Below are 19,287 nucleotides of genomic sequence, written 5' to 3' on the forward strand. Positions count from 1 at the left end.
CGATGTAAAAGCCCCATATCTATTTAGTTTTCCCTTAAAATATAGGGTTAATGATCATAAAAAAAAATTCCTGATGTGTTTTCCTGCACCATTCAAGGTGCTGTTCATCAGGGTACAAACGGTAATACCAATAGAGATGATACCCTGTATAAATGGGCTAATGAAAAGCTGATGGTTTAACCAAGTCGTTCTCACACTCCCACAGTTGTCCCTTTTAATTAACTATAGCCCAAAGACAAAACAAGTAGATATATCTAGTAAACCATAGACGGATAACAACGCATTTTTATGCTATTCAAATAGTCTCCGTGCAGGTGGCTTTTTATATTTGCGTATCCCCAGGGAGTGTTTAAAAGTTGCAAATTGTCCCAGAATGTACACGAGGCCAGAGGAAGGTGGCCAGTCTGGTAGTGATCGCACATTTGGACCACTAATTTTTCAATGTTTATGGGACTGTGCTCAGCTGTTTCGGTCAGTCTTATAGATACTGAATGTAGTGGCAGGGTTATTGCATGGCAATTTCTTCATTCAAGCTCCTCTTCACTATGGTAGTGCAGTGAGGAAGACTGGGTGGTTTAGGACCCCTAATTTAGTGATCAGACATTTTTAACCTGCAGATAGGTGATAAATGTTAATTGTGGAACAGACCCTTTAATGAAGATCTGTGTTCTAGTAAAAATTTGCAAACTCCCATAAAAAAGGCTGCACTCTATTTTGAGTAATACACCATCTGAGATGATTGACCACATATTATGTTATTGTGTTCCTCAAACAAACAAGAAGTCTGGCAGCTCATTTAGACCATCCTTCTGTTAAAACGTGTTTAGGGAGAGAGCAGAAGAGGCCATGAAAAAGACCGAAGAAAGAAGGGTAAAAGTGCAGAGGACATTATGGTTATCAATAGTGTTGAGCGAATCGAAGCCCAAAAAATTGACTTAGATCTGAATTTCAGGAAAAATGCAAATTCACCGCAAAGCCAAATTTCCTTGCTCTTCATGGTAAAAAATAAATTTTTCCTGAAATGGTGATAATAAAAAAAAAACATACTCAGTTCATCTATTTGCTCGTGGAGAGGCCGCGGCAACCATCTTGATTGAAGATACTGTGCAAAATCTCTTGCGGGGTGGCGTGTAATGTCACCTCACCAGCACGCTGGCTGGGTACGGTGATGCCATCAGTAATGACGTAACCACTCCCGGCCAGCGTGATGACGTCATTTCACATAGTGGCTTCAATTAAGATGACCGGGACCGCCTCACCGCAAGCAAATGGATAAGGCTACTTTCACACTAACGTTTTTGCTGTTTCCTTCAGGGCTCAGCAAAAATGCTTATGTTACTAATAATACAACGATCTGCATCCATTATGAACAGATCTGGTTGTATTATCTTTAACATACCCAAGACAGATCCGTCATGAACACTTTTTTCTATTGTATCAGAAAGTGTCAGAGTTAAACAAATCTGTCCCCTTTGACTTGCATTGTGGTTCATGATGGATCCGTCTTGCTTCTCATCCCATGATGGAAAGAAAACCGCTCTCCGGTATGAGAACACAACCAAACTGAACGGAATGCATTTTGGAGCATTCCATTCAGTTCAGTTACGTTTTGTCCTCATTGATAATGAATGGGGACAAAACTGAAGCATTTTTCTCTGGTATTGAGACCCTATGGCCGATCTCGATACTGGAAAATAGAACCACTAGTGTGAAAGTAGCCTACGGTGAATATTTTATTATAAATTTTTTTTAACCTGATTAACCCCTGAAAGGCCTCAATTGTAGCAGAAGATGATGTGATCAGCTATGAACATGGCATCTTAGGGGATCAATGACTGAGAGCAGTGTGATCGTCATTCCACATCATTGTGCCCACTACATACAAAGTAATGTGCTTCGTGACAAAGTAATTCATCACAAAAATTTAATTTCTTTGTGAAATTCGACGAAGCAGCCAAATCTAATTTTTCATAACTTTGCTCATCACTAGTCATCAACGTAATCACTAGGCAGAAGGGCAATCTACGTTCCGTTTACTGCGCATATACAGAGTGCACCAGAGGTGACATAGGACTCTGCTTACAAGCATGGATGGATAACTGTGGTATAAAATAGATTGACTTAGTGGTATGTGGTGACAAATGCCCTTTAAGTTGGTTACTTCAATTCATCAGCTCAAAATGCTTTTATTCCGTAAGTGTATTCTTCAGTGCTTAAAGTGGTTGTACAACAGTAAGATTTATTTTATTTTTTTATCTATGACTCACAGGGAGTTTAAACAAAAAAAAAAAAAACAATGCTCATCCCAAGTGAACTATTGCTTTTACGATGTTGCTCTGGTCCCTGCTATTCCTCACTTCCTATTTCCAGCTTCACACACCAGATATACCAGGAACCACCTGCTCAGTCAACCACTGGATGAGGAGGTTCACCTCTACAGCCAGAAATTGGCTGATTGGGCCTTTTCTGGCATTTCCGGTGCGTCAAAGTTGGGGCCTGTAAGTGGAGAACAGCAGGGACCAGAGAAGCATCAAAATGCCAGCAATGAGGGATCATTGATGGTGTGTATGGCTTATATTTATTTTTAGCTCCCTTTGAGCTCTCTCCATCTCTCTCCCTCCCTCTCTAATGTAACATGGTGGGTGGCTGTCTGGTAAAGCGCTGTAGGGGTGTATATCTCACGCAGAATGCTCAGATGGGTGAGGTAAAAGAATCCAAAAAAGCTCATAAAAAAAAAAGAAAAGAAAATGAACACCGCTGAACAAACCTTTTAATCTCCCACCACAAAATAATTTTTCTATATTACCTGTGTTCAATGTAACAAGAAACCACTAATGGGACTCTTTATATTCCAGGTTTCCTCAGGAGCTCAACATGGGAAAACTCAGTGCAGAGGTGATGTGGAACTTATTTGCACAGGATATGAAGTATGCTTTGGAAGGTAAATGTCTAACAATTCACAATTAGTGTGTATGTGGGCCTTGTGTTTATGGCCGTGTGGGCCATGTGGTCTTTAAAAATTATTTCACTCTTTGAAAGAGTGGCCTGCCTTTCATATTGTTCTCTCTGCAGTGTTCTCACCCTCTTCACCTCCCCTATCCATATTAGCTAGGGGTATCAAGCTCTGTGAAATACTAAAGAGCAAAGCATGCTGGGCTTGATTATAAAATCCAACAGGAAGTTCTGCATGTAAACATCCTGCACAGAATGATGCATAAAAAAAGAGAGTGAAAAGTGCTGACAGGAAAACCAGGTATATGGAGAAAAATGTGCAGTGTTGTCAGAAAAAATGCAGCATTTTTAATTATGAAATTGAAGAACCCCTTTAAAGTATTTTCATACACAGATTTACAGTATATTTCCATAAAGAGTTTATAAGTTGCTTTTTTGCTGTTTTCCTATACTCCTGAATGTTAAAACTGATTTGACAGTCAGGAGTAAGGGAAAGCTGAATTAATAGTGATCATATTGGTTGCCAAAACAGATGTACCTAGAAAAATGTTTAAAATAAATGTGACTGAAAAGGACAGATATCGGACAAGTCAAGGACATTTATTTACTGGTAACTTTCTTTTGTATCCCCTTTTTAATTTTAGAAGGAAATGTGTTCAATGGTACCGTCATAGTTGACAGTTCATTGAATATAATCTGTCCCTGGAAATAAGTCTACATATCTACCAGCTTCAATGTATATACTTTGGCATGATCTCAAATAAATTTTAGCTTTTGGAATTGTTTAAAACAGCACAACAGTATTCTAAATGTGTTATTGGTAGAATCACCAAAACCCATGTAGACTAGACTAATATATGCACCATGTAAAAATCGCCTATCCAGCAGTATAGGGAATCTGGATGTTGACAGCCTTGATCTTTCCTAGTGACAGCTTTTGAAACATCAAGTGTGGAGAGATAAGAACACATTTATAGCAGAACATGTAGAGTACAGATTTTCAATCTTTCCCTCCACTGCTAGACTCTAGCACCTGTTTCATTATTTTCCTTTAACTGCACTTTGAGTTGAGCTCTGCCTAGTGGTTATGTACTAGGGTGATGACCATATGTATTTTATTTCAGAATAGTAGCATTATTAGGGCTACAAGGTGGTGAATCACCTCCATATATACTACTGGCATACTTGACATGTTTTCCATCTTTTGGTGGGTAGGAGTGGCACTGGCGAGTGGATTGCGGCATCTGGTTTCCTGCTGATTCTTCATATTTTTTTGTCATCTTTCATATTTTATAAATTATGATATGTTTATTACAATCAAATAAAATATATATTTTTGGAATATTTTGGGCATTTTATTGTTGTTTGTTCTCTAACAACATTATAGGTTTATATGGTTTCTTATCCATTGCCCTGACTAATAGCTGTACATTGAGGCTTTCTTTTTCTGTTCTACTTAGAGTTAGGATGTGGAAGTTTTCTGAAGTAATCTGCAGCTTGACTTTATTACTGTTGTATTATATTGGACTGTACAGATATATATGGACAGACCTAATAGAAAGCAGGGGTGGACTGGCCATAGACCCTTCAAGGCAATTTATTGGTGGGCTGATGCTCATGGAGCTACAGAAGCCCTTCTTATTTCGCTGACCAGGTACAGTACATAAGGATTTGAATCCCTCAGCATTAATCAATGCTTATGCACTTGGTCAGCGAACACAGATGCCTTCCTAAATTCAAGTCATCAGGATGGTGATACAGTTGAATACTGCAGTGGGGGATGGCAGTATTTTGTGCAGCACTTTGATATTTGTTTCTGCTGTGGCAGTATTTTGTGCTGCACTACAGTTTTGCTGTCCTCACCTACTTCTGTTGTCCCTGCCCATTACTTTTCTATGGACATATATTCTTATTGGTGTATGAAAGAGCTCTCAGATATGTTATATATATTATAGTTGAGAAAGAAAGATAGAGAGACCCCTAGCCCCAAGTGGTGATCTGACTACACAGCTGAGTATTATTTCCATTTTACTTAGTACTTTATATAACACTGTTTTAAAAATAATCCAAACATTTCCTGAAGCATTTTTCTCAGTTTAGTAAAAGTTTTACCAGTTCTTAGTGATAGAGTAACTACTCCACAGCTTCACAGCTTAGGTCATTTCGTCATTTAACATGTCCAATAACACACACCCACATAACATTATTAGACAGTACCATAGATACTAGTGGGTTTGACTGTCCTTTAAATCTCGTGTATGGCCAGCATTACAGTAACAAATATTTTATAATTATATAGCAGATCACTCATTATGTATTTGTAATGGTGAGTTATACCCCACCCACTTAACCAGCTCACTTTAAAGGTAATGTGTTGCCTACCTAAAACCAGATCAAATCCATTCTAAACTAATAAAATTCAATATGACGTTGCCAAAATCCAAAATGTTTGCAATTTGTTTTGGACAAATCACAAAAAATGGCGGCCACCATTTTACAAGTCAGGAGACAGAGAAAAGTATCTTCTAAAAGGGATAACTGTGGACAATGATTTAATAAATACAAATCATAGTGCAGTGTGTTATTAAACAGGCTGTTTGTTACCTCCGACTACTGCCATCTATTTACCCATAGCCATATATGTTAATGTCTCTTTGACATTACTAATGCTGTCATTGAAGGGGTTAGATACAGTTCTAGGGGCCCTCAGAGTGTCATACAACATGAAAAGTAAAAAAATTGGTTCAGATATATTCAATCTGACAACCAATGTGTGCTAATCTAACCCAAAATGAATTTCAAGAAATTCACTCATTGCTATATACTGATACATGTTCTTTTATTCACCTGTTTTCTGATTGGAATTTATTTTATTTTATTTTTTGTACATGATTATGGGGGCTATAAATTAATGTGTAAAGAGGTTATGAATGATGATCCATTTAGTCATTGAAACTATTTTACTCCTTACACTCATATGAATGGAGCGCTGTACTCGGCCGTTTCCGGCAGCCCCATAGAGCGGCAGCATGCATGCTTAACCTGTGGCTCCATTCATATGGTTGCACGGGACCTTCGTTCTCGTGACCTGTGAGGATGGATCCCAGTGAGGATTAGTGGATATTTTGACGTAACTGCCTTAATTGATAATTTTCTGATGACACATCTTAAAGTCGGCTCCTCCTTCCCTATAATAATGATTTTCTATTTCCCTGATTCATTTTATTGCTCATTTTTGCAATGTTTCCATTTCCAGATCTTTCATTTTTAAAATGTTGCATATTGAACTGCATATTCCAGATGAGACCGCATTTGTACAGTGACAGGATCATGTCACTGCCTGTACACATGAACAGCTAACACTGAAGCGTATTACGATGTAATCTTTCCGTTTTATGGATCCATACGTCTGATCTAAGAGCATTAGATGTGGCAGCAAAAGCATTGGCAATACAATGTAGGCCACATAAGACATGACTTGTCTCCCTATAAGCAGCCAATCCGAGGTGCAGACTTTCTAATTGCTTGCATTTAACAAGCAAGATTGATTGTCTGCTTGATAAGTTAGATCCATAGGGTATACCAATTATGCTTCTCACTTTCAGAAGTATATATAATGCAGTCTTATGCGTGTATAGGTCCTTTGTAGGTACAAGGTCATTTCAGAAAAACCTCCCATAGCTGTGAGTAGGAACAAGTAAGACTAAAGATAAATTGGGCAATGTCATCTCTTTGCAGTCCCTCTTGTCTGTCACGAATTTTAATGTGCCTTAACATTACGTCACTCATTAGGCTTATTGGTTCACGCATAATACATATAGCTCTGATCTCATTTTTTCTGTGATCCTAACGATGACAAGTTGTTATTCTCACACAAGATCAAACAGCACCTCAAGGGAGGTAGCACAAGAAAATACATCTCCTCTAAATTCTGAGAGAATAACAAAAATCAATCTAATCTGCTAAATATAGGATGCTAGATGGAGTTGCATCCCGGAAAGCCTTGGGCTTTAGGAAAGGCATTAAATGTGACAAGAATGTATCTCTTCCGTAGCTTCATTCCTGATCATCTGAATGTCAGGTAGTTCACTATTACAAGCAGTCAATAACATCACATTTACATTTGTCTACTTGCTTCCTGAATTACATTTAGAAACTTAATTAATAAACGTATCGTGTTACATGTGGTCATTGGAAATCATGTGGCAGCTGCAGGAAACTGTCATCTGCCACTCAGTGTTACCTGCAGACCTTAGGATGAACATTTTTCATATTGTACTTTTTACAGCTGTTATATCTGGACCATGTGTGATGCATTATGTAGTTCAGACAGTGTTATACTCCTGGAGGCCTCATCCATCCACATGTAGCCTCACCTGGTTCTTTTATGTGATCATTGGTGCAGCAAGATTGAATACTAGAGGCTGTGCATTCATCGTTTTATGATATTCCCTTCATTTTGATTTTAGACTGGTATATGTGGCAGTTTTCCTAATTTCATGTAAATGGATGGGGGTCGGGGGATATTCATACAGACTCCTGGTAAAATAAATCCTGGTAAAATATTCTATGGCACATCTGATTGAGCCTTACTGACCTGTTTATGCAGACAACACCTCACTGTAACATTACCGGAGCCAGTTTCAGTAACCATCTACGTTAGTCATGGTAACATTGGACACTAGTCAAGCCTTCTGCCCATTTCTTGGCAGGTAGTTAATGATTTGACGGAAGTCTGTGGGCACCATGTTAATATGTATTACATGGATTAGCCATGGGCTTACTATTAACCCTAATTAGGACACCACTAATGGATGAATGACTGGAGATAAAGCAATGGAAATTCAGTCTACAAGATATGTCCCTAGTAGATGGCAACATGTCTCTTCCCCACATTCTTCAGGAACATTAGAAGAATAAAAATGGAAAAAATAAATAATAATCATTTATATCTCAGAACATAACTAAAATAGTGCAGAACAAACAAGGCAATGAGAGACTGGGGCAAAGCTCATCCCATCATGCCCATGGTCACTTTAAAATTTATATTTAAACCATGCGGTTTAAGCGAGTTCAGTCAGAAAATCCAGTATGATTGCCGTTTTTTGAGGAGTGACACTCTATCACCCCCCATTTGGATACAGGGGATAATATGGTCCCGGATCATAAATCGTTTCCTATGCTAATTTTCCTTAAAATGTTTTGGCTCCGGTAGTCAGATTGTTTGTTTCTAATGGTGAAGCGATGATTATTCAGTCTGGCTTATCACACTTGGTTTCACCCACGTAAAAGGTACCCACAAGGGCACCAGAGTACATAAATCACCCAGGACAAGTCACAGGTGAGGTAGTACTTAGGGAACAACCCTCTCATTACTTGGTATCTCAGACTTAACCAGTCTATCTCTAATGCTTCTGTATCTTCTATAGGACTTAAAAGGTACTTTTTCAAAGTTAGTGATCTCCAGATGACCGCTTCTAAGCATCTCCCAGTGTTTCAGAAAAATAGATTCAATTTATGGACTTGAAGGGGGTCAGTTATTAATCTGAAATACGCCTAAATTAGGCATATTTCAGACACAGAACTAACCATTGCGACACTATCTGTGACTTTTCCCCCTCTCACCCCAGGTCTAAAATTGTGGGCATGATGTGGGTTGGGAAGGATACTCATTTACCATTTTCTACACCTGTTTTAGGCATAGAAAATGGTCTAAATGTAAGACAGCTTGGATGCTGTCTTACATTTAGAACTAGTGCTGGATGCGCCGAAGTTATGTAGAGGCCTGTGCCAGCTATCGGGCTTTATTAAGATCGGTGTCTAAAACTCTGGTCTTAATAAAAGTGCCCCTTAGTTCATTAAAACTAGAGACCACTGAGGAGGTCAGTGTTAAAGGGATGGGCCACTGTGGAGTTCACTGTTAAGGAGGTGGGGTGCTATGGAGGTCATATTTTAAGGGTGCAGGGTGTTGTAGAGGTCACTGTGTAAGGGCAGACCACTGTGGAGGTCAATGTTAAGGGGTTGGGGTTCTGTGGAGGTCACTGTTAAGGGTGTGAGATGCTATGTAGGTCACATTTTAAGTGGCCAGGGTGCTGTGATGGTCACTGTTAAGGGGGTGGTGCACTGTAGAGGTCACTGTTAAGGAGGTGGACCCCTGTGGAGGTCACTATTAAGGGGGTGGGATATAGATATATATGTATATATATATATATATATATATATATATATATATAGTGGCATGCCAACATTTAGGCACCCCTGCTCAAAAATTACTGTTACGTTGAACAGTTAACCAAGTTGAAGATGAAATTATCAAAAAAAATAAAAAGCTGCCACGTTAAAGATGACACATTCCCTTTGTATTTTAAGCAAAAGCAATGGAAGTAAATGGGAGAACCCGAGCTCTGAAGAGGGGCGGGTGTCTGGCTCATAGGAAAAGGTCAAAAATTTATAGAAACACCACTGAAATGGTTTGGCAACAGCATGGGGGGCATGTCTAGATGCATCTTGGACTCCTAGGTCGCTGCTGGGAGCGATGTTGTCCGAGTAGTACGCCACTTTTACAGACTAATAATAATACGCACAAAACCGAAGATAAAATCGATTTCAGAGGAAAAATTGTTAGGAAACATTCTTTTCTGTATATAAAGTGCAAGTGCTGCCAAAAATTACAAGGAAGAGGCATTCCGATACAACCTGTATATCACATAAAGGAGGGCCTCATTCACATTGTGGTACAATTGTTAAGGTAGTGGGATTTTTACACTCATAAAGCCTATGCACTAACTGCTGCCAAAAATTACAAGAGACGGGCACTCCAATACACCCTTTATTACACATAAAGGAGGGCATCATACACAGCCTTAAAAATTATGATTGATGGCCTGCTGGTGACCCTCAAAAACATTAGGGGTGAGGATCTACTGCTGATCTGACCATCTAAAAAATTTGGGGTGAGGGTCTGTTGCTGAGCTGACCATCTAAAAAATTTGGTGTGAAGGTCTGCTGCTGATCTGACCTTCTAAAACATTAGGCGTGAGGGTCTGCTGCTGATATGACCTTCTAATACATTAGGGGGTAAGGGACTGCTGCCGAACTGACTTTCTAAAACATTAGGGGGGAGTGCCTGCTGCTGATCTGACCATGGAAAAAATTATGGGCGAGGGCCTTCTGCTGAGCTGACCATCTAAAAAATTATGGGCGAGGGTCTGCTGTTGAGCTGACCATCTAAAAAATTTGTGGTGAGGGTCTGCTGGTGGCCCTCTAAAACATTAGGGGTGAGGGTCTGCTGTTGAGCTGACCCTCTAAAATATTAGGAGAGAGGGCAGCCTAATAAGCCTGTTAATATGATGGAGGAGGATGAGAAAAGGAAGATTGAACCATATACCCTTTTTTGTGGTGGAAGGGGTGCATGGGAATACAGTGTATTTAATACACCATAAAAGCCACACTTACAGTGCCTTTATGTTCATCCGCTTTCCTCTGGTGGAGTAAAGAAGTGAGGGGCAATCCAGGCCTTGTTCATTTTGAGTCCACCTGTCAGCATTTTCAGTTGGATAGGCGGATGCGCTTATCAGTTATTATGTGCCCAGCAGCACTATATACCCGCTCTGACAAAACGCTGGCGACAGGGAAGGCCACCCCCTCTAAGGCATAGAGCGCCAGTTCATGCCAGGTATCCAAATGCGTTGGTCAAAATGCGTATCACGGAAAAGGCAGCATAACATGTGTGCCAGAGTCCCAACAGATAAGACTTCACTGTCCTCATCAGGAGAATGACTCTTAATCTCCTTCTTCGGCTCATCCACGCTGAACAGATGTAATAAACCTGCTATGGTTACTACCCTTTGTAGCGGAGGAAACCATCTCCTGCTCCTCTTCCTCATCATCATCATCATCCAATTCTTGCTGAGAAGACGAACAAAGGGTGTTCTGGCTATCACCCTGTGTACTGTCTTCCCCTATTTTTATTTCTTCCACATGCAAAGTGTCCGCCCTCATTATGAGCAGCGAGCGTTTCAGTAGACACAGAAGTGAGATGGTGACGCTGATAATAGCGGCATCGCCGCTCACGATCTGGGTTGATTCCTCAAAATTGCGTAAAACCTTACAGAGGTCAGACATCCATGCTCACTTGACGCTTGTGAAGAGCGGAAGCTGACTGGAAAGGCAATGACCATGTTGTAGCTGGTATTCCACTACTGCCCTCTGCTGCTCACAAAGCCTGGCCAACATGTGGAACGTGGAGTTCTAGCACGTGCTCATGTCGCACAACAGTTGGTGTGCTTGCAATTGCAAGCGCTGCTGCAGTGTTTCCGGACCCGCGGAAGCTGTAGATGACTTTCGGAAATGGGCACACATGCTGCGCACCTTCACCAGTAGCTCAGGCAAATTAGGGTAGGTTTTGAGAAACCGCTGAACCCTTTAAGTTGAACACATGGGCGAGGCATGGTATGTGTGAGCTTGCTGAGCTCCAAAGCCGCCACCAAGTTACGGCCATTATCAGACACAACAATGCCTGGTTGTAGGTTGAGTGGCGAGAGCCACAGCTCAGTCTGGTCCCTTATACCGTGCCACAGCTCTGCAGTGGTGTGCTGTTTGTCACCTAAGCAAATTAGTTTCAGCAGAGCCTGTTGCCAATTTCTCACTTCAGTGCTACACTGCTTCCAGCTACTGACTAATGGCTGACTGGTGCTGCAAGATGAGAATTCAGAGGTGAAAGTGGAGGTGGAGGAGGAGAAGGGGGGGGGAGGTTGCAGCCACTAATGTAGGTGGTGGCAGAAATTCTGATGCAAGTAGGGCCTGCAATACTTTGTGTCGGTAGCATCTGTGCCATACCAGGATATGACTCGTTCCTGGCCTCCACAACGTTCGCCCAGTGTGCCGTCAGGGAAATGTAGCATCCCTGGCCAAAAGCAGTTGTCCATGTCTCAGTTGCTAAGTGGACCTTGCCAATAACTGAGTTGGTCAGGGCATGGGTGATGTTACAGGACGCATGCTGGTGTAAGGTGGAGACGGCACACCGGGAAAATAGTGACGGCTGGGGACTAAGTAATTAGGGACCGCCACAGCTATCAGGCTGCAGAAAGCCTCAGTGTCCACAAGCCTAAATGGCAACATTTCCATGGCCAGCAATTTGGAAAGCTGCGCATTTAGTGCTATGGCCTGTGGGTGGGTGGCTGGGCATTTGCGCTTTCGTTCAAAGTCCTGGGGAATGGACATCTGTATGCTGCGCTGGGACATAGAAGTGGATATGCTAGCTGATGGCGCTTGCAAAAATCCAGGTGCAGGGTGGGAGGAATCCAGGCCTGCATCTTGGAAAGGGGATTGGCCAGCACGTAACACAGGGGAAGAGGAGGCAGTGGTGTGTCCCGCAGACACTGATTGTGGACCCAGGCGTTTGGCTTACCTATTAGGGTGCTTTGATGCCATGTGGCGGATCATGCTGGTGGTGGTGAGGTTGCTAGTGTTCTAGCCCCTGCTCATTTTGATACTGCACAGGTTGCAAATGACAATTCTTTTATCGTCCGCACTTTCCTCAAAAAAGCGCCAGACTGCGAAACACCTACCTAGGGAGATTGCCGCATGGGGGATGCTCCAGGGAACAGTTGCGGGCCTGTTTGGTGTGGCCCGCCTTCTCCCTTTTTCCACCCCACTGCCTCTTCCAGCCTGTTGCGGTGCTGCGGATCCCTCCTCCTTTGTACTGCTGTCCGCGCTCAGCTTGCCACCTTTCCAGGTTGGATCAGTGATTTCATCGTCCACCACCTTCTATTCCGCTTCCTCACCATGTTCATCCTCCTGACTTGTTGACCTAACAACAACCTCACCTATTGACAACTGTGTCTCATCTTCATCAACCTCTTGAGACACTAATTGCCGTTGACTTATTGTCAACTGTGTCTCATCATCATCATCCACCTTGTGAAACACTAATTGCTGTTACCCACCGTCATCTTCTTGTGACTGGTTGCTCAAGAGTTTGGGCATCAGTACACATGATCTCCTCATGTCCCTCTTAAAGCGGGCTTGGCAAGAGGCCAAAATAAAGGAATGGCGATTTAAAGAGCTCCTCGGAATATCTGAGTGTGGGATCAATTGTTTGCCAACACTCTCCATGGTGAGAGGAAGGAGGATCAGGGTGAGGATTCTGTTGATCAGACTCTAACCGACAGGAAGCATTATCTGCTGCAATGCAACCGACCACCTGGTCGCACTGGTATGACTTTGAGAGTTGTGTCCTGCGCCGCCCTTCAAACTGGGACATGAAGCTAGGTATCGTGGATGAGTGTGTTTCTTGTGCTCTTGCAGCAGGCACAGTTTCACCGCGCCCAGGGCCACAGCCTCTGCGTGCACCATCAGCAGCACGGCCACTTCCACATCCATTACTGCTCGCCTTGATCATATTAAATGGTATGTATGCTTGTAAGTATGTCACACGTACAGTAGCGCAGGTTTTGTAAGTGTATGCACAAATAAATTAAACTGAATGTCACAGATATTTAGGATGCACAAACGTTGTACAGGAGATGTAGCACAGATAATGTCGCTGTCATCAGCGGCGAAAAAATTACACTGAATGTTACTAATTTTTAGGATGCGCTAACGTTACACAGGAGATGTAGCGCAGGTAATGTTGCTGTCACCAGCGGCCAAACAATTGCGCTGAATTTCACAGCACAAATGTAACACAAGAGATGTAGCAGAGGTTGTGTTACTGTCAACAGCAACCAAACAATGCACGCAATTTAGCACAGGTTGGGCTAATAATATATATGGCAGCCAGATAAAACAATAGTCCTTAAAAGGACTTTTGGGTCTCTAACATCTTTCACCAGTAAACCTTGCCTAAAAAAATATATATACTGTCCCTACACTATCTGTCCCTTCTGCTGCAGCTCTCCCTGACTAAGACTTTACTTTAAATGGAATAATCTAACCTTCTCTTGGGACCATATTTCTTCCAATCCATAGGATAGAAAGGTTTTCCACTACTTGCGTTGGTTAAAATTGTATATGGTGTAGACAATCTTTATAATCTGTATAGTCTTCTACGTATATCAGAATCACAAATTCTATTTTTATTCTGATAGTTTGCATCTAGATATTTGGGAAAATTCACTGAACGGGGGTTTGGTTGAATTCTTTTATGGAGTTATATTTCCTTCATATAAGACTTTGGAAAAAAGAAAGCATAGTTCAGCATTTCAGCCTCCCATTGTTTTACCTGTGGGAAATTTAGCTCCATAACAGAAAATTTGCAAATCAGTCAAATGCTTGAAAGGCAAATTTGCACAGATTTAATAATTTGCTACAATGTATCAGATTAGGTACAATTAATTATCAGAAGCCTAGGCTATTTAGTTTACAGAGGAGAGAATTATCTAGATTGGATATAATTGCATTATTAGGTATATTTGGGTTTGGGTAATATTGGGTGAAGACATTTAAAAATATGGTTTCTCTTCTGGTGGATGGTGAATTATCAATAGTTTCTCAATAGTCTTACAAAGAATGGTCTGTGGTAGATGGGTTATACAGCAAGCTTTCATTATGCAACATTCACTAGTGTGATATTTTATCCTTGTTTACTACAGTTTAGATGAGTTTAATAGTAAGCCAAGAGAAGTTCTTGTTAATTTTCAAGTTCGTAAGGTCATTTCAGACTTTCATCAGATTGCAGAATGTCAGTTCCTTAGTGACTATGATCCATGGGAAAACCATGGGAATTACTCGATCTCCCGTGTCTGGGATTTGCCATAAGCCCCTTAAGAGGTAGTATGAAAGCAGAAAATGCACTCTGCTGCAGGAAAAGTGATTTATTTTAGTATACATTTAAGAGATCAGTCACATAGGAGATCATTTTATCTTCAGTTGTTCATATTCACATTAACTACTTGTATTTTTCAAGTCATCTGTGCTTTTTTTGCCTTTATCATGTATGTGATAGAAACCTAAATATTATAGTACTAATCAATGTTGTATAGACAAGATGATTTCACATGTTACTGTGGTTTAATAATTTTTATTATTATTTATAAGCTTTTATTTAAAATTTGATTTGGGATAGATTCAGCCAAATGAGTCCACTAATGCAATTCAGGTTCAAATAAATTCTACACAAATCAAAGTGCTCCAACAGGCCTTAAAGTTACATCTCCTGGGTCTAATATATTTTTTTTTTTTCTTATCTCTCGCTTTCTTAAAGTATAACTCCCACAAAAAAAAGAAAAAATGTTTATTCTCTGACCTGTTTGAAAGGTATATGTAATCTGTAATATCACTGTGGTTAGGGACGTTATGGGGATTAGATAAAACGAATACTTTATTAAATATACAAAAACTATAGAGGAAAGGAAACCTACTAACTATATAAAAAATCAAAGTGACCAGAGTGTATCCGCAATTCCTGTGGCGGATCGAGGTAACACAAGAAGGACCACGATCCGTGATACCACTCAGGTGTGGAGATGGTCACTAAGAGATCCACTTCGCATATATGTAATCTGTAATGAATTAAATCTTCTCACCAGTGACTGTATTTGTAAGTTACCTCCTCCCTTATGCTTCTCAGCAGTGTTATGTGACCAACTCTCTGATCTCCATTTAACACAGGACAGGAAGTGAGTTACTTCTCTATTCATTCTTGTGAGACTGACACTGAGGCTTCCATAGGAATACATAGAGAAACTGACTTATGTCCACACATAAGATGCTGTGTTATTTGGAGAGTCTGATAGCTAGTCACATGACACAGCAGAGAAGCAGAAGGGAGGAGATAGATCACAAATACAGACACTGGTAAGTAGACTACCTTCACTACAGTTTATATCATGTTCCTTTCCAACAGGTTGGAGAAAAAATTTTCTTCCAAAGTTTGGCTTAATTGAATCACTTAAAATTCTGACTTGGATGCAACTTGAATCAATTTGCTCATTTCTATTTATAATGCATCACAAATGCAAATAAAGTATAAACTAAATACAGTGGAAAAAGAGGTAGGCAACAAGTGGTGGGGAAATGTGTAGGAAGCTCTAATCTTGTTTAGTGGATATGGAGGGAGAGTTTAGCCCAGGTTATATGCTTGTTTAAAGTTTTTAGGTTTGGATTATTGGAGTCAAAGAAGAGAGACATTAGATAAGTTTTGAATTGGAGACTAGAGGGCATTTACTGAATATTTGGTTTTATTTCAAGAAGTTACAAAATATATGTAAAGTTCTAAGTTTCTAACACATCTATCACAGTTATTCAGCAGCACTGAGAGACTCAAACTCACTGTACAATAATTAGCTTTTAAGGAAAGTGGCACGGGTTAGATGATGTTAGTTGCAGCTGTGAGACATTAAAAAGTCATAAAGACATGATTTTGTCTTACTAAAATGGAGAATATATTCTGTAAGTCACTAAGTTTTTGGTTGCAGAGATGAGCTCATCTTTTGGTACAATATGGAATATCATACAAAAAAATATTTTTTGGCCTTTATTATACATTTTCAACAGTTTTTCCTCTACCGCTTTCAGTTTCACTGCACCTGCAGACTATTGCTTCTCCTGCTCACTGTATCTGTCAGAGAACAGGCCTAATGGATCAATCTGCAGGCCTTAGCTTTACTTCTATGACAGCTTTGAAAAACTAATTTAAACTCCCTGGCGGTACGATATCTTCATTAATATTGTACCCGGAGCGGTACAAACATCCGGAGCTGCAGCCGGAAGTTTGTGTAACACTCCAGAAATGCGGATGCGGACAGCACACTGTGTGCTGTCCGCATCCATTCCTGCGCGGTTAAAATTAACTCATGGTGGTCCTGAGTGTTGCTCAGGGTTACTGCTGCTTGCAGTGTAATGTGACCCCGAGCCGCACTCGGATTACCGCTAAGGAGGTTAAAGGAGTTATGCCATCCTCCTCCTCATTCATTGCTCTATTTGTTCTGCTAGATTTATTTCAGGCTGGCAGCTCAGGAGGTGAGTCCTTTCTGCTATAGCTCTTTCCCTGTAACTGCCATAGCTTCTAACAGAAAACATGGCTGGTGACAGTTAAAGATGCATGCGACCACCCCACCTCAGTTAGATGGACACAGAAATAAGGAAAAGAACAAACATTCTATTGAATAGTTCAGTGACTTTACTAAATGTTTAATTACATCCATTTACAAAAGTATTCCGATCCAGGGAATGTTTTGAAAAATGTTGAACATTTTTCTTGGCACAACCCCTTTAAGCTAAATTCTTAGTTTTAGCTGTTAGAAAAACAAAGAGGGCTTCAGATTGAGCCATCATAGCATCTCTCTATTCAACCCAAAATAAGTAGAATGCAATAATAAAAGGTCCCTTTCATCCCTAGCAACATTTTTTTTATAAAATGCACCATAGTATAGCTAAATCGGTTTGCTAAGATACGTCTCTGTTGTTGTACCAAGTCTTTGCCTTTGTCCAACAGGTGCTTTTACTATGGTTAACAGATTATGACATTGTCATTGACCTTGGCTGGTTCCCAATTTGTGGCCTTGTTACGGTAGGTGCATGTGGTAATAATTCTATTAAACTTGCAAAATCATACGATCATTGGCTGCTGCAGTGTTTAGGTTTGTGGTTTTCCCATAAAAACTGAGCCTAAAAGTTGACCCACTTGGTGACCTACCCAGTGCAGCTGATAACATTTCCATAAGGTGGTTAAATGGACGCTCTTCATAGAAAACGCCACTTACAATCACAATATAAATGCAGAGATAAGACAAACCCTAAGACAAATTGTTAAATTTAGAATTTTTGAAATATGCTTATCCAATTTTAGTCAATGGGTTTTGCTGTTTTTCAGAAAAATCACCCTTCTGTCCATGGGTTGCATCTAGTATTGCAACTTTTTATCGAGCTGCAATCCTAAACAAGGCCCATGGAGTGAGACTTTTTCTTGGAAGAAAGTGGACTCTTTATTTTCTAATCCTGTACAACCCCTATAAAGATGAAAGACTTACATAGCCTACATTGTCTTAAATAGCAGAATTTTTTTTCCCCAAAATCGCTTTTTTATCCTATAGTAATAAGATGTTTAACATACTCAATAAAAAGAAATACATTAACTAACTTATATAAACTACATTAAAAATCCAATTTGCAAGAGAACTTTCAGTTCTTTATCACAAGCGAGCATTTAACTTTTTTTTAAGCATTGCATAATTAATGGTGATCTAATAAACAGTTCTTCACTTGAGAATATTAAGTTTGTCTGATAAAAAAGCACAATTCTGATGACCACTCAAATAATGAAAGAGAACTAGGCATTACAATGGAAAATTATGCATTGTGCTGTTTCGTCAATTAATTCCAAATTGATAAGTTCTGAGGAGTATGCAAAACCGGCTATTATCGCACACCAAGAATCCTACTTACATTCTTAAATTGGAAGACAAAATTTTGCACAAACAGTTGTCAAAGTGACTATAAATCTGGAAATATGTACCATAGATAAACAAAGTATAATTTCCTGTGGCCATTTTACAGTGGCATTGTGATGTCTATAAGACGCATGAGACTGAAGAGGTCCTGGCTACTTAGCACTCTTTACGAGCTGACATCTTCTCACTGCATATCAAGGAACACATTTTGTTCATGAAATAGTCAACCATTACCCAAACCACCTGTCTAGTCCTACGCAAGACTGTTAAGAGCTTTTAGAACAATTTTTTTGCCACTGAACGTGGTTAATGGGTTATTTAAAACATACCACTAATTCACATGCATCTGCAATTCACGGAGCTCTCTATTAGTCCTACTGTGCAACCATCAGTTCAATGTGTCTGTTACCAGCACTCAACCATCTGCAAGGTTCTCCCTAATGTTAGCCATATGCAAAGGTAAACATCGGCCAAACCAGTGGGCTAGCAGATCATTTATTGGGGGGTGTCTACTATGTAAGGTGCCTGGCCAAGTTAAGTTTTATTGGCCAGTAGGCAAATTAATCTGGGTAGCATATCTCCTACTTTTTCTACCAAACTTTAAGTTTAGGACTACTTTAGACCACATAGGTTTGAAATTGTTCTTAAAGACAAAGCGTTTCCTTCACTTAGACCCTCTAGGAAGCCACTAAGTAAGAGAAGCTCCTGCTCTGGCACACCAGGCTCATGCATGCAATATATGGTCAGCCATTCCTCAGAATCTTGGGCATGTAATGCTACAGGAGAAATGTATGTTACTTGTGTCTGAAGTAATCTAAAAGTATTAAAGCTGGGGAACCAGTTAATGTAATGCTTTTTGATCCCATATATAGGGTGAGTCAAAAGTCTCAAGACACCCTTCAAGTTCAGAAATTAAAGGGAAAATGAAATTTCTGAATAGCCC

The 19,287-nt window shown here is 40.2% G+C and overlaps 1 protein-coding gene across 3 annotated transcripts in view; it reads left to right on the top strand.

The window, feature by feature from the left end:
* The window catches only part of UNC13C (unc-13 homolog C), a 908,495-nt gene that overhangs the window by 556,003 nt on the left and 333,205 nt on the right, over nucleotides 1-19,287 (top strand). For all 3 annotated transcript variants that reach the window (XM_044279668.1, XM_044279669.1, XM_044279667.1), the window contains one exon: nucleotides 2,856-2,941. In XM_044279668.1, the coding sequence (XP_044135603.1) occupies nucleotides 2,856-2,941 (86 nt within the window). The remainder of the gene's footprint in view (nucleotides 1-2,855; nucleotides 2,942-19,287) is intronic.

This window comes from Bufo gargarizans, chromosome 2 (assembly GCF_014858855.1).
Source record: "Bufo gargarizans isolate SCDJY-AF-19 chromosome 2, ASM1485885v1, whole genome shotgun sequence".
Lineage (NCBI taxonomy): Eukaryota > Metazoa > Chordata > Amphibia > Anura > Bufonidae > Bufo > Bufo gargarizans.